This window comes from Sorex fumeus, unplaced genomic scaffold, assembly GCF_029834395.1.
Source record: "Sorex fumeus unplaced genomic scaffold, SorFum_2.1 ptg000131l, whole genome shotgun sequence".
Lineage (NCBI taxonomy): Eukaryota > Metazoa > Chordata > Mammalia > Eulipotyphla > Soricidae > Sorex > Sorex fumeus.
Window position 1 is genome coordinate 24,548,667 of NW_026606188.1, and position 27,400 is coordinate 24,576,066.

The following is a 27,400-nucleotide window of genomic DNA, read 5'->3' on the forward strand; positions in this document are numbered from 1 at the left end:
GTGGGGGTTGTGGGGGAGGGTGCCCACTCCCACTCCAAGGAGAAGATAGGTGTGCCTGAAAAATGTGGTTTCATGTCTGCAGTGAAACTGGGCCATTGGCACGATGGCAACTGTGAGGTGTGGGCATAGTTGCCAGGGCTTCGTCAGGGCAGAGGCTCGGCGCACCCTCCTCACAAGGACACCCCAGAGCTTTCCACCAGGAAATGTATCTGTGAATTTTAGGGGTTTGACTTCCTCTCCTCGGAAATCTAGTCACGAATCTGTGCAGCTGAGCTGGTGGATGAGTTTACATGACGGCAACTGGGGGTGGGGGTGGTATGGCTGTTGAGTACAGGGCATTCTGGATATATTTCCCTGAGTGCCTGCACAGACAGTGACTTTTCCAGGGGAACTGAATCAGACTTCATGTCTCACTTCCCCCAGGGAAATGGCCCCATGAGTTCTCCTGGCTTTGTTCCCTCTTTGAAGACCCTAGTTGCATTTCAGTTCTGCCTCTTAATTTGAAGCCCTTGGGTTGGTGCAAATGGCTCAGCCTTTCCAATATGGAACCAGATGCCACTTCTCCCACTTTTCCTTCCAGCAATCATGTGACATGAATGGATGTGAAGATTTCTTGTGGGCTAGAAATTTTCCCAGGTCTGAGGAGGGCTTTCCACAAGACTCAAGGTTTGAATGCTGATTGTTCTGTGTGCAAGACCCATAGTTTTCCCATACTGCCATACTTGATGATGGAAAAGAACAGAAAAGCCATGTAAGGTGTCTGGGAGGGTTCGTGCAGAGGTGGGAAAGAGAGACAAAGCGGTGGTGAGCTCAAGAGCTGATTCTCCACCAGAGACCAGCTTTCACAATCCAAGACAAATCTCCAGACTGTTCTGAAGAGATAGTACAGTGGGGGGGGGGGTGGGGGGATTGCACTTGTCTTGCATGCAGCTGACCCAGGCTTGATCCCTGACATCCCACAGAGTCCCCGATCCTTGTTTTATGGCTCCCATCCAGACCTAATTTATTATATTCTTAAAAATTATAACTAAGAAAACCAACTTGCTATTTTTTATCTTGAATCTAGCTTTTTAATTCAGTCTCACAATCTCTCCTTTTTTTAATTGAATCACCGTGAGATAGTTACAAAGCTTTCATGATTGAGTTTCAATCATACAATGATCAAACACCCATCCCTCCACCAATGTACATTTCCCACCATCAATGTCCCCAGTAACTCTCCCACCACCCCCCACCCAACCCCATCCCCTGCCTCTATGGCAGACAATTTCTTTGTTACTCTCTTTCTACTTATGGGCATTATGGTTTGCTATACAGATAAAGCGAAACTATCTCCCACCAAGTGATCCCTCCAACCATCATTGACTTAGTGATCCCTTCACTATCCCAGCTGCCTTCTCCCCCAGCCCATGAGGCAGGGTTCCAACCATGGAGCAATCTTCCTGGCCCTTGTCTCTATTGTCCTTGGAGTCCCCCAACCTTTGCCTTGAGTGATCCCTGAGCACAGAGCCAGGAGTAAGCCCTGAGTGTAGCCAGGTGTGACCCCAAATAAAACAAAATCTCCAGATGTGGCTGGCAGCTGACAGACAGATGCACCCCCCGAGTGACCTTGTCTCCCCCGGGACAGAGATTATTCCTGGAGCTGGAGAGCACAGAGGCAAGAGGAGGCCGGAGGAGACAGGCGGAGTCAGGGGGGAGGCAGCTGTGACCCCAGGGACCATGTCCAGTAATGACACCAGACTGTCCCCGTGCAGGGACCTAATGGAGAAGAAAACAGAAGAGCTAGGCTCTGTCTTTATGAGCGTTCCAAAGCTTCTGCTAAGGCATGTTCACCTCCTCCTGGTGCTCTGCTGCCTCCCAGAAGGCCCCCAGCAGCCCCTCCAGAACCCAGGCGCCAGGCCTCTGAGTTTATAGAAGCACAGACACATTCTCCCGCAACTGCAAGCCTTTTTGGACTGCAGCTGTGGGCGATGTTGGTTGTCTCCGCCAAACCAACTCTGCCTTCCTGCTCTCTCTGCTCTAATCCTGCCCTCGGGTGAACACTGCTGCCCACCCCCCAGCAGTCATCTGCTAAGTCCCGCTTTTGAAGACAGAACATGGGGCCCCTGTGGACTTGCCTTTTGCACTTCGATTCATTTCTCCCATTTCTCCCTCTCATCAACGCACACAGAGGTGGGGCCCAGCGGGGGGACCAGCTTGGAGACAGACAAGCTACTGGCCAGTACAGGTCGGGTGTGGAACCCGGGAAGCAAGCCTCCCGCTGGGCTCCCACCAGAGTTGTGGCCATGGCTCCTGGGCAGGCCCTGGAGAATGTCCTCTGTGCAGTGTCCCCACGTGTCCCCTCGCTGGCAGGTGGAGCCTTGAGATAGACGCATTCTCCCCTGCAGACTTTCCAACCTTTTTTTCCCCTCCCCTGTTGGGGTTGATGTTTCATCAAGATTAATAGTCAAGTGAGTCATGTTTAAAAGGGCCTTTGATGAAGAAACCGCCATAAATAAGCCCTGCTGTCGGCTCCAGCTGCCCTTTCCTGTGGCGATGTTTCTGCTCTGGAGCCAGGCAGCCCCTCTGCCCTGGATCTGATGCAGCCCCCCGGCGCCTTGACGGCTCTCCTGCCCTGCAACTCCACACTGCCTCCCTCCACGCGAGTCATGCCCAGGCAGAACCACAAGTTCGGGGACAGCGGGCCCAGCATTCACGTGTGATCCTGGGGTTTCCACTTCATCTCCCTCAGCTTTTATCTCCTGATCTGCAAAATGGGATCCACGCAGACCCTGTTGGGGGAATGAAGTCAAGGAATAGCAGAGTCGCTGCCTGTGCGGGCATGGCAGATCCTCGCCCGTGAGGATACCCCCCCGTTCCATCCATGGACCCTCAGATGTGGGGGGACGGCCTCTGCCCCCCCTTCCCTGGAGCAGCTGGGCAGAGCCTGGCAGAGCCCCACTTCACCACATGCTGCCACTTTATCTGCCATCCCCAGGGCCCAGTGAGGGACAGAGAGCAGAAATGTCATAAGTGAGGGTTCTAGGACCCAGGGCTGGCTCACAATAGAGCACTTGCCTTGTGGGAGTAAGGCCCTGGGTTCAATTCCTGGCTCTGCAAAGACAGAAAGAAAAGAGAAGCAGGTTCAGTATGCAGAGGCGTCCTCGCAGCCAAACATGCATGCGTGGCAGAGGAGTTTCTGGGAGAGCCTGAGAGATAGCAGCCCTATAGAGCACTTAGGCCTTCCTCCCAGCCCCTCCAGTAATGCAGATCTGATGAAATGAAATCTGGCAGCAGGCGAGTTTAGCACCCGGTGGAAGGGAGGGTCTGCTCATAAAAGGACAAGGCCGACACAAGTCCATGGCCAAAGTCAGAAGGGGCAGGGTGGTGAATGCCAAGGGTACTAGGCGTAGGTGGACAGTGCTCAGTCAGGGCTGGGTTCCCGCCAATGTCCTCCCTGCTTGAAGTTCTCCAAGAGGAGATGAAGCAGATAGAAGCCTGCCCTCGAGAGGCCAGACCCGAGGCTGGAGCCAGGACACAGGGACCCAGCACTTGCCCTGCACATAGCCAAGCCAGGTCTGATCCCAGCATTCCATATGGTGATCCCTGAGCACAGAACCAGGAGCAAGCCCTGAGCACGACTGGATGTGGGAAGAAGGAGAAGGAGGAGAGGGAGAAGGAATAGCGAGACCTCCCCAGCTCCTGCAGCATTGAGCAATGAGTCCAAGGAACTGCAGGAGTTTTACTTGCTGCTTGCTGCCATGAGGAAAGAGAAGGGGCTCAGACATGTCCAAAAGGAGGGGACCAGGGAGGTGGTGCTTTGTTTTAGTTAGTTTTTTTCCCTTAACTTTCTGCTACAGAAAATTTCAAGCAAGTGAAAAAGTATGAGAAGGCAAGGGGTAAATGCAGCCGTGTTCCTCCTCACTTACCTCCTTGTGTCCTGGGGGTTTAGGGGGAACCACAGCCAGCAGGGCTTACTCATGGGGCTGTGTACTCAAGGATTATTCCTGGCAGTGCTCAGAGGACCATATGCAGGGTTGGGAATTGAATTCAGGTCATCCGCATGCAGAGCAAGCCCTCTAGCCTCTGAGTGCTCTCTCCAGCCCACTAGGGGCATTGTTTATTTATTTTGTCTTGTTTGTTTTGTTTGGGGGCCAGACCTGGTGATGCTCAGGACTTAGTCGCTCCTATGGTGCTCAGAGCACCATATGTGGTGTGAATGGATCCAACCCAGGCTAGCCACGTGCAAGGCAGGAACCTTCACCTCTCTACTGTCTAGCCAGCCCCAGCACAAGATTTTTTTGTTTTTGTTTTTTGGGGTCACACCCAGCGATGCACAGGGGTTACTCCTGGCTCTGCATTCAGGAATTACTCTGGCGGTGCTCAGGGGACCATATGGGATGTTGGGAATCGAACCCGGGTCGGCCACATGCAAGGCATATGCCCTACCCACTGTGCTATTGCTCCAGCCCCCCAGCACAAGTTATTTTAATGGAAGCTCCAGGCCGGTGTCACTTCACCCGCCCATGACAGGAGATGGTGCCCGGCACTCACTTCTGCTGGTCCCCGTGCATGCACGCGTGCTGGTGAAGGTCGGGGTATCAGCAGGGTGGCAGGGAAAGGCATTGTGCACTGGGGGCTGGTGGACTGGGAGCATCTTAAACACACTCACATGCAGTCAGCAGCCCGAGGGCACCTGTGGACCCCCAAATCTACCTTTGTTGCCTTTAGGGCGCAGTGTGGGCTGGTCAGCTGGAACAGTATGGCCACAGCTGCTGAGATGGGCGGAGACAGAAAGGGGATGAGGCGGACATCTGTCCCTTATGCCCCAACAGCTGGTGGGCACTGTGCCAAGCTCTGTAGGAGAGAGATGGCCCAGGCAGGCACGACCCCCCTGCCAGCAGCTTCCCTGGAAGATAGGGTGGTGGGGTTCAGAATGAAGATTCTGAAACCCTTGCGCAAAACTGCCCTGGATTCAATTTACAGCATCCCGTATGGTCCCTCGAGCACTGCCAGGTGTGATCCCTGAGCACAGAGCCAGGAGTAACCTCCGAGCATTCACTGGGTGCAGCCCAAGGATAGACCTGTAAGCCCGGGCTGGGCTGTGTGTGCACACACCTGACCCAGAGGGCAGAAGCTCCCCGACTTACAGGGCCTACCAACCCCTTCTTAGGAAAAAAAAAAAGCAGCAACCCCTGGAAATCCAGCTTATTGAAGGGAACAAACAGAAAGCACCCCAGCCGCTCCTAAGTTACCATCATCTCCCCCACCCCCCAGATTGTTCTCTGACCCCAGAAGAAACATACCAGCCACTTTGGGTAATACTAGGCTCAGGAGTGGAAAGCCGGGCTGGAGAGATAGCACAGGATGAAGGCACTTGCTGTGTGTGTGTGGCTACCCTGGTTCCATCCCCGGCACCACCAGTACTCCCTGAGCAATGCTAGGTGGGGCTCCATCCTCCCCAAATGAGACATGAATCAAGCCATCAGGTAAATGCTGTACAGGGCGCTGACAGTTACCCAGGACAGGTCGTTCCTGGGTTACCACCAAGGGATCTGGACCCAGAAATCAAAGTGATTGGCCCAAAATGTCATGACTAATGGGAGACATGTTGTGTCACGCACATCCATCCCAGAGCCCATGTTCTTGGTCCAGCACTGCCTGCTGCCCACCCCCCCCCAGGAAGGGAGGACAGTCAGGAGCCCCATACCGCCCCTCACACAGGGCCAGTGAGGTGGGAGACAAAAGCCTCCAGAGCAGCCCCCAGGGTTCAGAGAACAGCCACATCCCAACACAGACCTCGGCCTCACGGGTGCAAGTAGGGGTACACTGACCATGTGAGGACCTCAACAGCACCACCACCCAGGTCGTTCCCACCTAGTTCTAGCTTCACCAGAACTAGTGTCAGTGAGTCCCATCCTCAACCCATGCATCTGCAGCTGTGGACTGAAGGAGAGTTCAGCTGCAGCTGGACTGGGCTCTGCTTGGCTATGGAGATCACTCAATTCCCGAGTTAAACTAGGGTCACCCGCATGCCCATGGTCTCGCCAGTCTTACACACATGTAAAACTGGTTCAAACATGTAAAAAAGTCTTCTCACCAGGTGCTAGATAGAGCTGACCCTCAGCATCCCAGGAGGCCGGCCATGGTCTGGTGGAGTAAACTGAGGCCCCGGAAACGTGCAGTGGTCTAGGGCCTTTCAGCTGAACAGGGAGAGTAAAAGGAAGACATGGGTCTGTCTGACCCCCGAGCCCAGTGCAGGGGGCGTCTCCTGAGGGTGGTGCATCTGTCTGACCCCCAAGCCCAGTGCTGGAGCATCCCCTAAGGGCAGTGCAGAGACTCAGAGGCTCTGTGGAGAGGACTGCAGGCCACGCTGGGCACACACATGGGGGCTGGCCGCCCTCAGAGCTCCCAGACTTACAGCTCAGTGTGAGTTGAGATGAGCATTAAAGGAAGTTTGGGTGTAGGGTAGAAGGGAGGAGGTAAGATAAGGTCTGGGGGCCCAGAGAGATAGTGCAGGAGGTAGAGCACATGCTAGCCTGCACCTGACCGAGCTTCAATCCCCAGCACCACTTGATCCCCCGAGGACTGCTGGGGCTGGCCCAAGTGATCCCTAGCACTGCAGGTCCCAGCACAAATCTCTGAGTCCTTGCACTGAGCCACTGGCCTGAAGTTGCCCCTGTACCCCTCAGCACCACTAGGCAGCGCCCCACAAGAGAAGAAGAAGAAAGGCCTGGAAAGGGCAGTGGAGCCAGAGGACTGTGGCAAGTGGGGGCTCCTGGTGGTGACGCGGACCTGGAGCCAAAGCTTCCCCAGCCCCAGCTGCCTCTCCCATCTTCCCGGGGGGAGCCAATGGAGAAGGAGCTCGAGATAAAGAAGCAGAGGGAACTCTGGGTGACAAACATACCCATTCCACCAAGTGCCTGTCCCGACTCTGCCTGGCTCCCCCTTGCCTGCCTTGCTCAGTCCTTGCTCCCCACTTTGCCTTCATGCAGTTCGCATCCAAGACCAGCCCTCTCTTAGCCTGACTGTCTGCGACCCTTGTTCATGGCCCTGGATTGCCCCTACCCTGCTACATACACCCATGCATGCCTGCAGCCTTCCCTCTCTGCCCGAGGAGCACTCTGCCACCCCAGCATGGCAGGAGGCTGGGCACTGCCGCCAGGAGCAGGACAGGCCGTTGGGAGGGACACATGGGGCGGGAGGAGCAGGTGGTGCTGACTGGCGAGACCGTTGCTTGCCCAGGCTGCTCTTTCGGTCAACCTCACCTCCCAAGGGTGCACTGGGGATAAATGGGGACATGTCTGTGGGGCCTGAGACTGGGAGAGGCTGAGGCTGAGTGTCCAGAGAGGCAGGTCTGTTAAGGTCTGTGTCCTTGTAAGAGGGTGTCCCTCTAAGGGCCTCTGCTCAGGTGCATCTTCCTGCCAGAGGTAAACATCTTTGCAGAGTGCACAGCACAGCCAGCCAAGGCCCTGGGCACTGGGGACTTAGACAGTGCCTCGAGAAACCACCCAAGCTGGTCCTCCTCTGAGGATACACCAGCTTACTGGGTATGGGTAGCAAGAGGAGGGTCCTCAAAGGTTAGTTTGGGAGAGGAAGCTCAGAGCAGACAGGATGCTCGGGCTGAGGGCGTGTATTTGGCCATTATGAATAACTACACTAACGTTTCACTCCTCAAAATTCCATTGGGCTCTCTTTCCTGTCTGCCTGGCATTTCCGATCGTTGTTCTCTATTTTAGGGAGGAATGTGGGTCAAAGAGATAGTACAGAGGGTATGGTGCTTGCTTTGCATGTGACTGGCCCGTATTTGGTCCCCAGCACCACATAGGGTTCCCTGGGCATCACTAGGAGTGGCCCCTGAGTGCAGAGCCAGGAGTAAATCCTGAGCAGAGTGAGGTGTGGGCCCCCAAAATCCTTCAAGAAAAGGGCAAAGCAAGCGCCTTAGCCCTGTACCCTCTCTCCAGCCCTGAGGGTGTTCTTTGTGTGACTATACCCTCTAATTGGAAGAGACAGTTCATCCATGTTTTTCTGAGCAACCAATTCCAGTAGCTGAAGTTCCCAGAACAGAGAGGTCTAAGTCTCTTGTTTTCTTCTCTTAACTCTCATCACGGTTTCTGGCCCCTCATGAATTACTTTTTTAATCAAACTCATGTTTGCTTGGTATAACTTGAAGGAATCCCAAAGGCCCAGGATAAGGGTGTGCCTCAGGAGTAGAATGCTTGCACGAGTGATGTCCTGCATTTAGTCCCTGGCACAAAAAAAAAAAAAAGAAAGAAAGAAAGAAAAAGAAAAAAAAGAAAATGTTTCCCTCTGGATCAGATTTTTGTTTTGTTTTGTTTGGAGGCCACATCTAGTGGTTCTCAGAGCTTTCTCCTGGCTCTGCGCTCAGGGGTCACACCTGATGGGCTCAGAGAACCACATATGGTGTGGGGGGAACCACTGTCTGCTGTGTGCAAGGCAAGCGCGCTATCCACTGTGCTATCTTTCTGGCCCTGGATCAGAATTAAATGCCAAGGTGAAGAGACAACAGCCTTGAAAGCCCATTAGCCCCCTCTGGCCCCTCTGACCAGCCTCAGTTTGCCATCGGGGTGGGTCACGGGTGCTCGGGCATGGCTGGCGTGTGTTTTCAGACCGTGGGACACCTCCCGCACCAGCTGCCTTCTCCTCCCAGGCAGGATTTTCTCTCGTGGTCTGTTCTCCCTTGTCAGAGGCAAAATAGATTCCTCCTACGTCCAGTGGGCCCAGCCATGGCCCAGTACGTGTATTTTATTTACAATCTAGATGTTTGGCAGCAGAAGGCTCCCTGATGATCTCATCTGCCGGAGCCAGCTGGGCACTGAGGATGCAGCTAGTCTGTTGCCTCGTTCTGCACAGGGGGGAGAGAGAGCCCTCAGCTCATGCTCGGCACGCAGGAGATCCTGGCTTCCATGCCTGGGACCTGGTGAGGCAGAGCTCACGCTCTGCGTGCAGGAGTCCTGGGTTCCATGGCTGGTACCTGATGCCTGGCTCAAGCACTGTTGGGAGCAATCCCTGAGCACCAAGCTAGGGGTAGCTCCCAAGCTGCCTGGCTTAGGGTCTCCAATCAAGAAAACCCCATATATATGTATATAGATATATACATTTATAGGTATCTATATACCTATAGATATCTGGGCTTGAGCGATAGCACAGCGGGTAGGGTGTTTGCCTTGCACGCGACCGACCTGGTTTCTTTTCCTCTGTCCCTCTCGGAGAGCCTAGCAAGCTACCAAGAATATTCTGCCTGCACGGCAGAGCCTAGCAAGCTCCCTGTGGTGTATTCATATGCCAAAAACAGTAACAACAAGTCACATAATGGAGACATTTCTGGTGCCCGCTCGAGCAAATTGATGGACAACAGGAGGAGAGTGCTATAGATATCTATGCGTATATATAGCTACATGTATGCTTACTGTCAAGTCCTAGGCACTGAGGACTTAGCTCCGCCCTTTGGAGCCACATCAGCCCATAGGACATATGTGAGACCTGGAGCAGCAGGTTGTTCCATCAATAACCACATGTGTCCCTATGGTGCACTGCATGACGTGTCAGGTCCCACACTCAGGTTGAGCTTGTCCAGGTGGAGAGAAGAGCCAGCTGGGTCTCTGTGGGCACAGCAGGGCAGCATCTGAGGGTCTGAGAGAGGGGATCCAGGAGAGCGGGGGGAGGGGCAACATTTGAAGAGCATCTGTAAGGATGAGTCAGTGCTGCCTGGCCAAGGGCAGGAGCAGGGACTGGAGAAGGACCTTCCTGGGGACAGGGCCTAGCTGCAGGCTTGAGTCAGGGAGGAGCCTGGGGTGTCAAGGAGCATGGAGAGCACAGCGGCAGGAATGGGAGGAGCAGTGGGACTACAAGTACAGTGGCCACCCCATCCACCCCGAGACACCCATAAGGTTCCTCCTTCCCCACTGGCCCAGCCCACCCCTACCCTACCTCCACCTTGTACTTTCCAGCAGGGGCTGTTCCTTGCCTCTCCCTCCCCCCACCCCATTGAGGGTGCTCTTTCACAGACGGATCTGGATCATTGCACTCTCTGACTTCAAGCCCTCCAGGTTTCCGGGGGATAGCCCAGTGCCTGGATGAACCCAGGAGGCATTAGAATGTTCCATCAGAAGGCAGCTGGGGACACCTCCAGCCAGCCTCAGCGCCAGAGACCCACTTCCTCCAGCCAGAAACTTCTTCCAGTTCCTCATCTTTGCCCATCTGCCTGGGGCTTGGAACCCCTTGAAGGTTCCCACCCTTGATCCACTTACGGGTCCTGCCTCCTGCCCATACAGCAGCGGGCTCACCCATTTTCAAAGCCGGGACATCGGACACAGGACTCTGGGCAGCACCACCACTTGTCTGCTTCTCTCCACACTGTGAGTCTCCCCAAGACAAGGGACGTGCCCGTCCACTTTGCAGTGTCCAATGCCTGGCAGAAGGACAGGCACAGGGAAACGTGACACAGAGGTGGGATGACGGGAGATCTGGGCCTCCAGGGCCATGTTCCCTCCCTCCCTGCTCTAACTTCCTCTGACACCAGTCCCTGTCACCATTTGTCCTCCCGATGACCCCCGAAATAGATAGCTCTCATGTCCTCGCATGACCGGTGAGAAACCCAGGCTCAGAAAGCCGTGAAGTAGCAGGGCGGGGCCTCCTAGGGAGTGGAAATGTGGGCCAGTCTCAAAGTCCTGCCATTCAGCCCCCGGCCGTGTCTCCAGAGCCACTGGCCGGTCCTGGGAGAGGAATAAACTGCGATGTTGGGTGGTTACCTTTGCCCTTTGGCCTGGGGTGGTCACCTGGGGCTGAGTCTGCTCTGAGAACTCCGCCTGACCCCCCACTCAGCAGGCAGCTTCTACCCCAACCCCAGTGGACACCCGAAGCTGCCAGGAGCCGGGTGCGGCAGGCAGAGGGGAGGCAGGAGGCAGAGGCTGTGTCCTTGCCCAGAGTCAGGGACACACGTCTCCTCGCCTGAGCCCGGGGCAGCACCGGGGCTGCTGTGGAGAGCGGGTCCCGCGCCAGATGGGCAGACGCACCCCTGCCTGCCAGGCAGGCAGAGGCAGACAGGAGTTGGGCTTGCACTTATCTCTGGGCACCTGGAGGAGGAAATGAAGGCAGCAATTAATTGTACAAGGCGGGTGGTTTGTGCAGCTTAAGTTCAGATAAAAAGTTTAATTATCCCTAAGCCCTAATACAAATTAATTAGCCTTCCATGGTAGAAGGATAAAATTTCCCTGCTCTGCCATCTCCCAGACTTCACTGTGGATTGCCAAGGTTGGGGGGTGTCTGGGCGAGCCCCAGGAGTATCCCAACAACTGGGCTGTCATTGGGGCTTGTGTTCTTTGGGGTTTTTGTGTGTGTCCCCCACTCACTCCACTCCTCACCGGGGTGCTACCTGCACTCGTGCTGTCTGGCTCGGGGGTGGTGGCACTGTGCTGGGGACCTAAGGGCTGCTCATGGAGGTGCTGGGGGTGAGGGGGTGATTGTGGAGGCCCTCAGGACTATATCCAGAGGTGCTCAGGAGGCCTTGGGGTAGTAGGAATGGAACTCAGGGCCTCACAGGGGCTTAGCATGACTGCTATGGCTTGAACTGTCTCCTAGGCCAGCCCATTTTTTGTTGTTTTGGTAGGTACCACACCCGGAAGTGCTCAGGGATTACTCCTGACTCTGTGCTTAGGGATCACTCCTGGCTGGTACCATATGTGGTGCAAGGGTTCGAACCCAGTCCATCATTTGTGTGCAGTACCTATCTGCTGTACTATCGACTGGGCGCAGCCCATCATTCTTAACACTGGTGGCTTTTCAGCCGGTCTCTCCCATTTGTTACACAAGTCACTGATGATTTGAATCAAAATACTGCTGTTGTCATTTATCTTTGTTAATTTCATTGAATTGGTTTCACCCATGAATAAAACCTCTTAAAATCCTTTTGACTCCTGAAGAAACTTAACTCCTAGCAGCTCCATCATTTGTGACTTTAAAAAAAGCGGGGAGGGGGAGGGGAAGTGACCAGCAATTGCTTGGTCACCTACCCGGCAGCAGCAATAGCTTTGCTTTTATCATGGGATGCAAGGAGAAGAGGGTTAAGCAGAAACAGCCAAGTGCACTGAGACCGAGGGAGGGCAGAATAGCACAACCACTGGAGAGGCAGAATAAAGTCCCCAGTAAGAATTACAGCCAGGGCAGCTGCACACTCTAGGGGTGAGGGCAGCTCGGATAGAGAAGGAAGCACCAAATAAAGGGTGCTGGGAAGATCTGCCCAAGATGGGAGATGCCTGCTGAAAGTAGTCTATGGACCAAACATGATTGCCACCCAATGTCTCTTCTGCAGACCACAGCACCCAAAACCAGAGATAGAACAAAAGGGAGTGCCCTGCCACAGAGGCAGGGTGAGATGGGGGATGGGGGAGTGGGAGGGATACTGGTAATGGTGGGGGTGGAGAATGGGCACTGGTGGTGGGATGGGTACTCGATCATTGTATAACTGAAACCCAAGCACAACAACTTGTAAGCCTACAACTGTACCTCATGGTGTTTCACTAATAAAAAAAAAATTTTTTAAATAAAAAAAAAAGGAATTACAGCCAGGGATGTGGGTGGGTGCTGTGCCAAGAGCACGGCAATGGGCCAGGCACTTGTCTTGCATGCAGCTGACCCACTTCAATTTCCAACACCCCATATTGTCCCCCAAGCCTGCCTGAGCACAGAGCCAGGAGTTACCCCTGATACTGCCAGGTGTGCCCCCCCAAAAAAAGAATTAGGACAGGAGTCGTGGATATGACTTACATGTGTGAACCCTGTTTTGATCCCTAGCAACACACACACACACACACACACACACACACACACACACACACACTAGGAGTGCCAGAGGTTAAGCCCTTCCCTTGCATGCAGCTGTAGCCTCAATAACAGTACAGTTCCTAGAGTGGTATATTGCCTCCCGAGCATCATGAGGTATACTCCCCCACCCACACCTCAACAAAAGAATTGGGGCAGAAGCTCCAGCTCCAGCTCTCTTCTCTTCCCCTTCTATCTTTCCACACATCTCATGCCACTATAACAGCAGTCTGGCGTTCCTCCAGGAAGCAGAAAGCAGGGTGCCCACACTTCAGATTCCGCCTCTTAAAAAGAGAGTGACCTGGTCTCCAAGGCAAAATGCAGGTGAAGTTGCTCCCTGCCATGAGTCGGCTGGGAACTGCAGAAGAGCTCCACGGCACTCACAGCCGCGAGAACAACTGGAGGCAGAAAGACAGCAGCAAGTGTTTGCAATGGGTAGAAACAGATTTCCATGCATCGCGGTGCGGGTGGATAGGATCTGGCCACTGTACAAAACAGCAGGACTGTTTCCCAAATTATCATGTGTACGCCAAGAGAAACGAGAACCTGTCTATACACAACACAAATTTTCATAGCACTGCACTGTAGCACTGTCGTCCCATTGTTCATTAATTTGCTCGAGCAGGCACCAGTAATGTCTCCATGGTGAGACTTGTTGTTACTGTTTTTTGCAAATCGAATACGCCACAGGGAGTTTGCCAGGTTCTGTCCTGAGGGCAAGATACTCTAAGTAGCTTGCCGGGCTCTCTGAGAGGGATGAAAGAATGGAACCCTGGTCGGCCACATGCAACACAAATGCCCTACCCCACTGTGCTATCGCTCCAGCAGAGTTTATTCCCAAATAGCCCCAAAATGGAGACCACTGTAGCTGTGAATGTGGGGACAATCACAGGTGCGACACCGAGAAGATGGGGAAGAGCTTTATGATAACAGGCTGAAGATTCGACACCACTGGCAAGTGCCCACCTCTTGATTCACAGCCCAGCCCTAGATCCATTCTTTGCTTGGGGAGAACACACCTGGCTGACTCCGGACTCTGCACTCAGGGATCAATTCCTGGCAGGCTCAGGGGACCATATGGGATGCCGAGGATCAAACCTGGGTCAACCATCAACCACATGGAGGGCAAATGTCCTCCCGCTGTGCTATCGCTCCACCCCCTGGATCCTTAATTGCATCGGTGCATTTCTTCTTTCACTAGAGGTGACCTTTCTTACCCTGAGAATCATGAACTTCCTTTGCTGTTTTAGGCCCCGGTGGGTATCTTGGGGAAATGTCAGGACATCAGAGACAGTGTTTAACCTTGTTTCATCCTGTATAAGTGGCACAATCCATTCTTCTCCCATACAGCCATCCCTTGCGGAGCCTCCACAAAGCCCCCAGGTGGGGAGGAGGTTTGAACCCCTCAGCTGACAGTGCCATCTCTACTGTCTGCCCAGCCTCTCTGAAGCCCAGGACACCTGGGCTCTCAGTGTGGGTGGCTCTGAGACCCGCCATTCCACTGTCACACTGTCCTAAGGGTTTGAATGCCCCAAGCAAGCAGGGAGAGGGCTGTGGGCTTTGGCCAAAGGAGTCATCATAACTCTTTGCCTAATAAGACCTTTAAGTGATCTCGGTAAAGAGGAGGCTAAACACTTAATTGTTGTGAGAGTGCCTTATTGATTGGAGGAGAGGCTGGGAGGAGGCAGCTGCCCGGCGAGAGGGATTCAGGGTTTCTCCAGCTCAGGGAGGAGAACTCGGTCCCACGGGGGCTGCAGAGGCTGAGTCACAAGCTCAGGGTCGTGCTGTTGTGAGAGACAAGACAGAGCTAAGGCACCCACCATGCACACAGCCAAGCTAGGTTCCATCCCCAGCATGGCCATGTGGGGAGGGCTCACACCTGACACGGGGCCAGAATACGGGCACTGCCAGATGTGACCCCAAAACTCAAAGGAGAAAAAAAGAAAAAGGAAGAAAATACTCCTCCGTGATTCCTCGTGCCACCTGGGGTAAAAATCCAGTCTCCTGTCCTCACACGGCCACCACCTGCTGCTGCCCCTCCAGACCCATCTCCCCCTTCCTCCTCCGGCTGCTCCCCCTTCCCACACACGCCAGACCCTCCCCATCTCGGCGCCTCCACCCAGCATCTCCCTGAGATGTTGCATCTCCTTGAGATCTCAGCTCTTGTGTCACCTCGGAGAAGCCTTGTCCTCTCACTGTCCTTTCTGTCGGTGTGGCCCTGACCCCGCTGCTTCCTCTCTGTGGAAGAGACCACACACGTTCATGTCTCCAGATGTTTCTTTCCGCTCTTGCCCTCATGGGCCATGGGATCCATCAGGCTTTGTCCATGTGTCGGTGGCATCCCAGTACCTGGCCCTCAGCAACACTCCAAATCGGTGTCCTACAGCCTTTCCACATCCCGGGCCAGTACCTGTCCGCAGCCCAGCAGGGAGAGTTACAGCCAAACCCGGGGTTTCCACCTTCCCACACCCGCAGGTAGGCCCCTCCTGGGCCACAGGTTAGAGGGCTCAGACAGGCCTGGGGCAAGTGAGTGGCAACAGGGCAGTCTGCCGGCTTCCCCCAGCCTCACGCTCGCCCATTTCTCTCTCCCAGCTACGGAGACATGGTGCCCAAGACCATCGCAGGCAAGATCTTCGGATCCATCTGCTCCCTCAGTGGCGTCCTGGTCATCGCCCTGCCGGTCCCCGTGATCGTGTCCAACTTCAGTCGGATTTACCACCAGAACCAGAGAGCTGACAAACGCAGGGCACAGAAGGTAGGTCTGGCCCAGGGCGGAGGACAAGGCTGGCCTTTCACCTGCTCAGGCTGCAGGCCGGGGCTCCTCAGAGAAACTCTGTGGACAGGTGACCCCGGCTTTGGGGGCAGAAGCAGTTCCCGCCCCACCTGCATTCCAGCCACCACAGCAGTTATTGGCTCCTTCAGGGATATTCTCGGCCACTCCCTTAGCCCTGACTCCCTGCAGCCTCAGTCCTGGGTTTCTCCCTCTCCAGGCTTACTGTGGGGGTAATGGAAGCATCAACCTTCCTTTTAATACCCTCCTGTACTAACAATGGGGTCAGAGAGATAGTACCATGGGCAGGGCACTTGCCTTGCATGCAGCCAAGCTGTATATATATATATATATATATATATATATATATATATATATATATCAGTGACCAAAATACATTTTCTGAAAAGTGAAGACAGGAAAACTCCCTGAGGCCTCCAAGTTCAGGGACGAAGAACACAGCACACCTTGTCACCTCAGGGACTCATGGGCTCTAGACACATTGCAGCTGACAGTCAGGAGAATAATGCAGGCCCTGAGACGGGAGTCCTGCACTGCTTGAGGAGGCCCCAAGGGTGATGGAAAATGTCCAGAACTTTGGTGCCCCGATACCTTCCCGTCCCTTCCCTTCCCTTCCCTTCCCTTCCCTTCCCTTCCCTTCCCTTCCCTTCTCTTCTGTTTTTGTTTTTCGGCCATACCTGGCCCTGTCAGTGCTCAGGGTTACTCCTGACTCTGCGCTTAGAAGTCACTCCTGTTAGTGCTCAGAGGCCCATATGGGGATGCTGAGGATCAGCCCCGGTCAGCCACACATGAGGCAAGCGCCCAGCCCTGTGCTGTGACTCCAGCCCAGACCCTCTGATCCTGACACTACCCTCCAGACCCGCTGCCCACTCAGCCATTCACGGGCAGCTTCAGGGAATCAGGTTCCTTGGGGCTCTTGTTCCCGCGTCTACCAGAGGCCTGTAATGAAGGAGGGGAGGCTGTGCTGGGTGGGGTGTTGCTGCTCTTCTGATCCAAACCTCCATGCAGCCCAACACCCTCCCGGCCTGGTGAACGCAGGAGGGGCATGGTGCTGGACAGTGTCAGTGACGGGGACATGAGATATTTGCCTTCCGTGACTGCCCTCCCTATGCACAAATGTGCTGAGCACCTCCAGCACGGGTGGGCCCAGAACTATCGCCTCATGCAGGCTGACCCCAATGCTCAGGTCTTTGCAGGGATCTCGAATTTCAGAAGGGAATCAGAGTGCACCTCTAGGGGCTGTAGAGGCAGTACAGTGGGTAGGGCATTTGCCTTGCATGTGGCCGACCCAGGTTCAATTCCCAGCATCCCATATGGTCCCCCCAGCACCACCAGGAGTAATTTCTGAGTGCAGAGCCAGGAGTAACCCCTGAACATTGCCAGGTGTGACCCAAAAAGCAGAGTGCTCCTCCTGAACTCAAACCCAGGGGCTCAAGATTGCTCTGAAACAGACTGTTTATAATCAGGCACCACCACAGGGCCTGTGTTGCCTGTACCTCCCACCCTTCACTCCCTAACTCTGCAGCCCGCCACAGCCTGACTGCATGGCAGAGACACAGAATCTTTTCTCCCTGCTCGCCTCACACTCTCTGGAGTCCTGGAGAGACGTAGCCTCTCCTGTCTGGTGGTCACCCCAACACCTAGGAGACAGGAGCTGATGTGGGGGGTCACTGCAGAGCGGAGGAGCATCCAAGGAACCTTCCCCTCACTCAGGGACCACAGTCACAGCCCCCACCCCTGCACCCTGCCCCAAGCTGCCTTCTCTGCCACTCTGGCGCTGCCGCGTCTCAGAGGCTCTCATCCATGCTCATTCCGTAACCACGGCGTCCCCTCGGGCTCATCCTGTGCAAGAAAAACCCACAGAGTCAGCTGCGGTTGAGCCCCTCCATAAAGATGAGATTCCCCCCAGCCCCGCCTGGGCCCGCTCCCGCCTCCGTCCTCTCCTCTTCCCTCTCACAAAGATAAAGTCAATATTTGCAATCTTTCCACCCAGCCTGAGACTCTCCTCAGCCTCGCTCAGCTTGGTCCTCACCTTGGGCTTCCCAGACAGGGAGAATAACAGAGTGGGAGGTCTCTGGAACAGAGAGACACACCAGAGGCTGGGGGGCCTGCCCAGCATGTGGTTGGCCCAGGTTGGCTACCCAGCACCCAGGTGGCTCCATCTTGAGCACTGCCAGGAGTGACCCCTGAGCACTGCTTAAAACCACTGTCTGCTCCCAGAACCCAGTCCGTCACCCACAAGGCAGCGAGGAGTTGGCCCAGAAGGGAGTAAGGAAAATTAATGACCATTGTCAGCCCAGACCTCCACGGAGATGTGTCCTAACTGCCTGCCTCCAGGTGCCGGCCAGGCTCAGAAACCACATCCTTCCCCATTCTCACCGTATGCTCAGGCCCAGTGCTCGGTGACTGAGCTTCGGAGGGAATGCGCTCTCAGCAGGTCCAGCTGTGGACTGAGAGAGAGGGGATCTCTGTGGCAGGGACCTGTCCCCCACCTCTGGCTCAGGTGCCTGAAGTTGCTCTTGAAGTTGCTGAAGTTGCTCGCGGAAAATTCCACTGAGATCATTATTGATTCCCATCGTGCTGTGAGACCCACAGCATAGCGTCGGACGCAGGTGCCAGCCCCACCCCCTCGATCTGATCCACAGTGCCCCAGTTTTTCTCCTGCTCATGTGTTGTTTGATCCAACTTCGTTGCTTATGGACTGTCTCCACCCAGCACCCACATCATGGCACCAGCAGCTCCACACTGCTCAGACGCCTCCTTCTTCCTTTTGAGGACGCCACATGCCCCTTGCCTGACCTTATATTTTATTCCTGATGTATTCTCAAAGCTGAGTCTTTTTTTTTTCTTTTTTTGGCAAGACCCAGCAGGGCTCAGGACTTATTCCTGGTGGGGACTGAGCAACCATATGGGGTGCCAGGGATAAAACCAGGGTCAGCTGCATGCAAAGTGGGTTCCCTACCCACTGTACAATCTCTCTGACCCCATAGGCTGGATTTTTTTTTTAAGAAGGAGATGAACTAACCGTGGATGCCAGTGGGTGCACTCATTGGCCCTCACCGTTATCTGTCTGTTCTTACTCCTTAAACTCTCTATTACAAAATGTCTTAGGGCTGGGGAGAGAGCTCAAAGGGCTTAGTGAATGCTTTGCCTGGTTTTGACCCTTGAGCACTGTATCTTGTCACCAGAGCACAGCCAGGAACAACCCCCAGTCATAGTCAGAAGTAAGCCCTGAGCACCACCAGGTATGGCTCAAAATCAGAACTCAGAAACAAACACAAAACATACACACACACACACACCACCACCACCACCACCACCACCACCACCACCACCGCTACCATCACCACCACCACCAATCACCAAAATGTCTCAGGGCTCATTTTTCCAGAGAGGAGAGCTAAGTGCAGACACCCTAGGCAGTCTCGGCAAGAGGTAGTCTTGGGGGATGGGCTTGCTTCCCTTGGAATCTCATGCACACTTTCTCATGCTCAGTGGGATCCCATGGCATGGACACCCTCGGTTCTGTGTGGTCACTCACCAGCTGAAGGTTTCTCTCTGGCCTGGATCAGCATGGCTGCCAGAGACATTCATCTGGATGAATCTGACTTCTCATCCCCCGCCACCAATGCCCAAGAAGGCAGTGGTCCACGTTCTGTTTGGGGTTCTCCATCTCCCATTCCTTCTCCCTCTTCTGCTGTCCCTAGGGCAAGAGGGGCCACAGTCATAGCCAGAGGCCAGTGCCGCCGGACAGTCAGGTTTTTTGTTTGTTTTTGCTTGTCTTAGGGCCCCACCTGGCAGTGCTTAGGGTTTACTACTCACTCTGCACTCAGGAATCATTCCTGGAGGTGCTTGGGGGCCCATATGGGATGCACAGGACTGAACCTGGGTTGGCCACGTGCAAGGCAAATGTCCCATCTGCTATGCTATGGCTCTGGCCTCAACCACCAGACAGGTGGGAAGTGGTCATTGTTGAGGGTTTCTCGTGGCCAGCAGATGATGTTCTTAAGAACAGACAGTGCCCATAAGTGAACCTCTAGTGTCTGTACACTCTTTCCTGCCCTCAGCCCTGCACCCTGGAATCCCACGCCTATTACAAATGCAACTCCCTAGGCTGTGCTCATCAAGTCTGAACACTTGCCTGGAGCTGAAATTCTGGGGAGGAGAATGGGCAGGTTGAGGGAGCAGCTTTCGGCCTAAGAGTCAGAAGCCCAGGCTAGAGAGAGAGCACAGCTGACTGGAGCCAGGAGCGACACCCTGCCAACCACTGAACCAGGGGTAGTCCCTGAGAACCACCAGGTGTGGACACCCCTCAAAAAAAAAAAAAGAACAAAGTTGAATGCCCTGAGCTACAGAAAGGGCTAATTACTTCCCTGCATGGCCTCAGATAAGCCAAGGCCACTTGCCCACCACTCCTCCACCGTCCTTTTTGAGACAGCCTGAACGAGCACCACCTTCTCTCCGACATGCTGCCCGTGAGGCTCCCCCAGTCACAGAGGACAGAGGACAAAGCCCTGTCCGTGCCGTATTCACAAGGATGTCGGGGACCTGGGGAAAGAGCGTTCCCGTCCCCGGTGGCACGAGCCGTGCCCAGCACCCACTCACTGGTGACCCGGGAGATCAGAATACGCACAACCCACAGATGCTGGCCCTCCGCTGTGCCCAGTTAAGCCAAAGTCCTCACCAGATCCCCCGCCTGGCTTGGCTCCGTGAAGACATCACAGGCCTCTCTCTCCTGTGTGGGAGAAGATTAAGCGATAGAGTGCATTTGATATGACAATCTGTTGCTTTAATAGAGCCCAGGGTAAGATAAGATTAAAAGAAGTGCCACAGAGGAGAGCAGGGGAATCTTTCATCTCAAGAAAGTAATGAAGACAGACCCCCAGCTCCAAGGAAGGTCTGGCTCTAAGTGCTGCAATCAAATTACAGCCCGCTCTAATGAGTTTGACACAATCGCATTTCCATATGCAACTCCCAGGGCCCAGCTCTCCCCTGCAGCAACCCCTCACCCTCTGAGGACGAGGTACGCATTTGCCTGTTGCCCAGGGACCCCACAGACGGGAGGGCTAGAGCAGGGGGCACAGGGAGGACAGCTGTCCTGATCTCAAGTGTCTGTTCTTGGCTCAGGGAGGACAAATGACAGGGCTCACTGGCCATCGTCTCTTTCCCGTTGTCCACTTTCCATCTAGGCCACCTGGAGTTTCTCTTCCTCCCTTTTATAGACAAATCTCCCAGCTCAACTCACAGCCTCATTCCCGTATTTAGAAGTCAGGGAGCTTAATTGTCCCAGCAAGGACAGGCCAAAGGGGGGCTCTCTGGGAACAGACGCAGAATGGGAATGTGTCTCTTGTCCTCCTGTTGACAGGCGAACTCAAGTCTTGGGCCTTTTTTCAACAAGTGAACCCACCCCCCAGCACGTGGGTTCAGTACACAGCGGGAGAGGTGACGGATTATGGCAAGACGTGCTTATCGTCCCTATTTCCCAAGGACGCTTCTGCTCGGCCGTGGTGCGCATCCTGCACACTCCGCCACAAGGGGGACCCATGAGGCCACTCTGACGCCAGTATTCCCTGCAGAACCAGAGCTTCCAGTTGCTTTGTGTTGTTGATTTGGGACCACAGCTCGGGACTTAATGCTGGCAGACTCAGGGGATCACGCATGTGCTAGGGATGAACCCAGGTCGGTCACAAGCAAGACAAACTCCCTTCCCGCTGTACTGTCACGTTTTCCTTCAACCAGCAGGAACCTTCCACCCAGCCCTTTGTTCCTGTCTCTCAGAGACGCTTCCCTTAGCCCTTGCCCTGTGTGCTGCTACCATGGAGATGTCGGTCATGGCCATAAGAAAGAGCAGGCGGCCTCGTCAGCCTCTGTGACAAATGGGCGCTGAGAATGAGCTGAGAGGTGGTCGCTGGTTGTGCGAGCTACCTGTCTGGGGCCCCCAGAGACATCATGAGAGTTCTAAGCCATGAGGGGCTGCTGAGAGATGAGAACCCCACAGTGAGAGACCGAGCAGAGAAAGTGGGGACCTTCTGGAAGGGGCAAGACCTGACAGATGCTCTCTGCTGCCGGGACTGCACCTGTGCTGGAGGGATGAGTGGACGCCCACAGGATGCCAGCATCACGATGCGGCCTCTTGCAGCCCAAGGACCGGGGACAGACGTCCAGGACGCCGCCACTGTCCCTGATCCTGGCAGTGCTCAGGAGACTTGGACCAGGCTGTGCCGCCCACAGCCACGTGCACAGCAGTGACAGAGCTCAGAGTCTGTGCTCTCTCCCACCCCTAACCTCTTGTTTCGTTTTGCCTCATGCTTGTTTCCTCTCTGCCCATCACAGAAGGCCCGCCTGGCCAGGATCCGGGTGGCCAAGACAGGCAGCTCCAACGCTTACCTGCACAGCAAGCGCAACGGACTCCTCAACGAGGCGCTGGAGCTGATGGTGGGTGCCCTGGGGCAGGGACTGGGGAGGTGGAGCGAAGCAGGGCCAACACGCTGCGCCCCAGCATGCACCTGGGAAGGACACGTCCCCTGTGTTCTCCGTTTCTCATGGGTTATCCCCCCAACTAGCCTTGGAACAAGGCCCTGGTCCATATACACTCCAGTGACCGTGTGCTGTAGTCTGATCAGACAGTCCAGCCCGACTTCTCTGGAGTGAGAAGTCACCGCCTATACTCAGTCTCCCCTTCTTCTTTCCAGGGAACACCGGAAGAAGAGCAGATGGGCAAGACCACCTCCCTCATCGAGAGCCAGCACCACCACCTGCTGCACTGCCTGGAGAAAACCACTGTGAGTGCCAGTCCCCCCCCCAGCCCCCCCCCACGACCCTCATCTGGTTGGGGATGTGGAGCTCACACCCGCCCCATTCCACATACGCCCCCTCCCCGCCCCCAAGGTTGGGAGTCAGAGTGTGTGAGCATGAGATGGAGTGGGGAGCAGTGAGGGGGCGGGAGGGGAGAGCTCCCCAGCCGGAAAGTGGATCCTGCCGGACAGGAGCACGGAGACCTGGCCCCGCCTTCCGCAGGGCCCCAGCGCCCGCCACCCGCCCATCTCCCGTCCTGGGGCCCAGGGCTCTGCCGGCACCAGCCTCCCACGCTCAGAGCGCATGTGCGCACTCAGCTTGCCGCAGGAGCCTCAGAAGCGCATCCACTGTGGGCCGGCAGTCCTGCGCCCTGCGTCTCTCATGCACTGGGTGGCGGAGACGCTTTTCCATCTCCCCGTTTCTCCAACCAGGGCCTCTCCCACTACCAGCCCCTCTCCGTCACCCTGCAATTCCTGGGAGTTCAGTTTCGGAAAGGCTGGTTGTTCACACTGAGGCGTGGTGCCCCGCTGGAATGTGGAATGATGCCTGTACCCCCCAGCAGACGGACTGGAAGGGCAGCGGGGCCAGGCCTGCACCCTGGGCCACGTGCTGGGAGAGTAGGAGGGCGGAAGAGATCAGGGTGGATAGCCAGTGAGAAGCCACGGGGAGCCCCTTTCCTGGGTCTTCCTACCACCCCCTTCCCGAAAAGCGGACAGCCAGGGCTCAGGCAGGGACTTTCCTCCTCTTGGTCTCCCAGACATGGGGGATAGAGGACTCTCGGTCAGCCCAGTATGGCTTCAGCAAAGCCTGTCCTGAGGAACTGAGTTAGAGTGTTTCTTAGTGTCACGTTGTCTGTGCTGTCTAGGATTCCTCACAAAGACCCAACTTCTGGCCAGAGGACCAGGGCCTGACCCAGCTGCCCTTTCCAAGTTGCATGTGCGGGTGGAATGTGTTCATGGAGAGGAAATGGACAAGAGTCCTGGGGTCTCCAGGGCTGGAATGTTGGCACTGGAGAAAGGGGTTTTGAAATGGAGGGTGGAATGCTGGCACTGAGGGATGGAATGCAGACTCGAGGGAGAGAACACTGGAACCAAAAGGTGGAATGCTGAGTCTTAGGGGAGGAATGCTGGGATGGAGAGACCGAGCATTAGAAGGGAAGGCGTAATATTGGATCTGGGGTGGCCATGAGGGACCAAGGGCTGGAATGTTGGGGAGTGGGGAGAATGCTGGGGGTGAGGGGTGAAACTGGACTCCAGGGGCGGAATGCTGGGATGGAGAGACTGAATGTCAAACTGAGCTTGTGAATGCTGGAATGTACAATCAATGGTGTTTTTATCTTCTGTTGGCATGTTGTCCTGTAGGGGTTGTCCTATCTTGTGGATGAACCCCTGTTATCTGTCCGAACCTCCACCATCAAGGTATCACTTTTACAAATTCAATCAATGTCCTTTCTCTCTGGTCCTCTGAGTCTGTGGATCCGTCTCTGCTCACCCCGTGGTCCGGGTCTTTGCATGTGCTGCTGTGACTCTTGTGGGCTTCTTCTTTCTCTGCTCTCACACCCGGTATCAGCTCAAGCTGCCAGGCTTTTGTGCCAAACTCTACAACTGCCTTTCTGATTCTTCCTGTGGACTTCCCCAGGGCCTGGAGAGGGTGGTGGGCACCCCTGTTGGCACCTGGTGCGTCCTACGTGCCATCTGTGTGCCCCCTCTCCTGCTCCGTGCGGACTCCAGGGGGTGTCTGTCAGGGCTGGTTTCTGAGCTCCATCCTCCTCTCCTTCTCTGCAGACTCCTCCCCACCCTGGCAGCCTTGGCCAGATACCTAATGCCACAAGTTTTAAGTCACTGTTAGCCAGACAGCACTGAAGAATTTGTGTCACCCTGGAGTTAGCTTCACCCATCCTGGTGGCACAGTCAGGAAACAGTTAGCAAAACAGTGACTTGGGGAATCCTGTTCTCCAAGTATACGGGGGACTCATCTCCCACAATCAGGTCATGGGGGTGGGGGGAACTAAAGGAGATTGTGGAGTCAGAGAGACAGTGCAAAGGTTAAGGCATTTGCCTTACATGCAGCCCATCCCTGTTCAATGCCCAGAACTATATATGATCCCTCAAGCACTGACAGGAGTGAACCCTGAGCACATAGTCAAGAGTAAATTTTAAGCACAGCCAGGTGTGCCCCCCTCCCCAGCAAAAAAAAAAAGAGAAATCGTATCCTGGCCAGGGAGGTTGCTCAAAGGGCTGCAGTACACCCTCTGCAGGTGGCAGACCTGGCTCATCTCTGCACTACATGGTGCTCCGAGCACACAGCCAGGAGTATCCTCCAGCTTCGCTAGCCGTGGGCCCAAAACAATGCAAAACACTCCTGTCTTTGAGCTTGAATCCAGTGCTGTAAGAGGTGTGACTAGGTCTGCACCCAGAGAGAGCCCTGGGGTCGCTCGTCCGGAGCTGGAAGGACCTCAGACACAGGAGAAATCACCTCTCTGTCCTTCGGGCCCTACTCAGGGACCCCAGCCATCCCACCCAGACTCCGGAGTCCAGTCCCGGCTTCTGACTTTCCGGTGTCACGGGCTTCCTCCTTTGTCTTTGCAGTGTGTCACATGACTGACAGCAGTCCCCCACCCCCTTCCATCTGATGGCCAGGGCTGCCGACAGGCTTCCCTCCCTCTCCTCTGATGCCTTGGGACATTCCCCATTTCTGAATGCTTTTCCTATTAGCTGGGAACCCACCTCTCAAGCCCCAAACCAGAGACAGGCAGCGTCGCAAGGCATCGGGGCATGGCCCCTGCTTCTCTTGCCTCCTCCTACCTCTCCCCCTCTGCTTCCCACAGAACCATGAGTTTATCGATGAGCAGATGTTCGAGCAGAACTGCATGGAGAGCTCCATGCAGAACTACCCCTCCACGAGGAGCCCCTCCCTGTCCAGCCACCAGGGCCTCACCACCACCTGCTGCTCCCGCCGCAGTAAGAAGACCACCCACCTGCCCAACTCCAACCTGCCAGCCACGCGCCTGCGCAGCATGCAAGAGCTCAGCACGATCCACATCCAGGGCAGCGAGCAGCCCTCCCTCACGACCAGGTGCGTGGCTGGGTCCTCCGCCCACGTGGGCTTGAGTCATCCCAGGGGCAGAATCAACACAGACAGGTTGGGCCTCAGGAGAATCTTGAGGGGCAGTTTGCTGACCCTTCCTGTACCCAATACTCGTCCCTTCGACTGCCTCGCCCACCTTCTTTCTCCCCCTAGCAAATTAACCCTTGACCCTCCATGTGTTTGGGAGGTGACCATAGCAGGTTTTGCTCCCATGTGGAATTGAGACAGAAAACAAACAAACAAAAATCCCGCAATTACCTCCCTGGTGTAAAGACAGGACCAACTGTTTTCTCCAGGGACTCTTGCTTCACGGGATAAGTGAGAAGACGGCTCCTGGAGCCCCATGCCCTGAGTACTGGGTTTGCAGCTGTTAGTTTAGGAAATCCTCCTTAGCCTGGGTCCTCAGGGCTGCCCACAGTGAGGACAGGGGGCACCCTGACCTCCGCCAGGAAGCATGAGGGCTGAGGGGGCTTAGGAGCACCAGCAGCCGAAGGCACCATCAGACTCACGTCTTCTGTTGTTTCTAATCCTAGTCGCTCCAGCCTTAATTTGAAAGCAGATGAGGGACTGAGACCAAACTGCAAGACATCCCAGATCACCACAGCCATCATCAGCATCCCAACGCCCCCCGCGCTCACCCCAGAGGGGGAAAGCCGGCCTCCCCCTGCCAGCCCAGGTCCCAACACGAACATTCCTTCCATAGCCAGCAACGTTGTCAAGGTCTCTGCCTTGTAAGATCACTGGACAGAGGGGCCAGCGCAGGTAGTGGGAGCTCCGGGGCTGGCATGTGGGCGGGTGGCCTCCGGGACCACTCCCTCCCCTGCCCCCACTATTTCTGCCTCCCCCTTGCACCCCTCGCACTGAAACTTGTGCCTGGAAGGGAAATGGCAGCAAAGGGGCGCCTGAGGTTCACCGCTGCTAGCGTGAACGTAGCCCTGTGAATCAGAAGCTCACTGGGGCTGAGGAAGGGGATGGGGTGAGCTGGCGCGGAGCGGGGGTAGGCCGTGCCGGAATAGGCCTGCAGGGGGAGCCTCAGACCACACTGCAGTTGTTTCTGGAGACCCCGGTGAGGAAAATGCAAGACCAGGAGCAGCACAGAGGCCGAGTTGTCACATGCAGAACAGAAAGAAAATATAACACTGTGTATTTAAGCACCTTTCTCAAGGCTCTTAATGGATAATATTTATTCATGGGAAAAGGTGGTAAACAAAAAGCACCAATGGATTTTTGTGAAATGTTTTTCTCCATGGACCCAATACCTTTGAACCAAAACAAAGCATTTTGTGAGGGTTTTTTCCCCCCTTTTTCTCCTTTTATAGCAAAAGCTTTTAGGATAAGAAGTCAGTTACTGCTGAGTTCTCTCTCCATTCCCCAGGAGGGTAGGTCAAATGGGCCCTGGGCCTCCACTGCCCAGCTGACCTGCGCCACGCTGCCGAGTGACCACGCAGCCCCTGCCCTTGTGTCCTGTCTCCTGTCTCTGCAAGCAGCCCCTGGCTGTGTGCGTGTCCAGCCATCTGTCTGTCTGTGAGCCCCGTGCTCCTGATGTCTGTGAGGAAAGCCCGTCCCGCTGCCCAGCACCTGCCAGAGCTCCATGTGATTCAGCTGTGGAAGCAGAAAGGCTGAAGTGAAAGGAAACGGGGAGAGGTCAGGGTGGAGGGAAGCCAGGCTCTGCTCACTCTCACAGAATAAGGCACTTCCCTGCACTTGGAGCACAGGGCAGGCAGTTTGCACTCCGGGGAGTGCAGGGGAAGGCCAGATTTCCCATACTGGGGTCATGACCCAGGAAAGAGGCAGACCTGAGCCCTGGGTGTGCAGATGGAGAGTCCCAAGGCCCTGGCCCTGGACAAGCCCCTGCAGAGGTCCCAGGGGTTTCCTGCAGAGGCAGTGGGATGGGAGCCTGGCCTCTGA

The 27,400-nt window shown here is 55.3% G+C and overlaps 1 protein-coding gene across 3 annotated transcripts in view; it reads left to right on the forward strand.

Moving 5' to 3' along the window:
- KCND3 (potassium voltage-gated channel subfamily D member 3) overlaps positions 1–26,488 on the forward strand; it is a 220,439-nt gene extending 193,951 nt beyond the window's left edge. For 2 of the 3 annotated variants that reach the window (XM_056138979.1, XM_056138981.1), the window contains exons 3-8: positions 15,412–15,574; positions 21,944–22,045; positions 22,303–22,392; positions 23,767–23,823; positions 25,233–25,480; positions 26,026–26,488. In XM_056138979.1, coding sequence (XP_055994954.1) covers positions 15,412–15,574; positions 21,944–22,045; positions 22,303–22,392; positions 23,767–23,823; positions 25,233–25,480; positions 26,026–26,227 — 862 coding nt within the window. In that variant the 3' untranslated portion in view covers positions 26,228–26,488. The remainder of the gene's footprint in view (positions 1–15,411; positions 15,575–21,943; positions 22,046–22,302; positions 22,393–23,766; positions 23,824–25,232; positions 25,481–26,025) is intronic. The other variant, XM_056138982.1, reaches the window with a different exon arrangement.
- Positions 26,489–27,400: the final 912 nt, after the last annotated feature.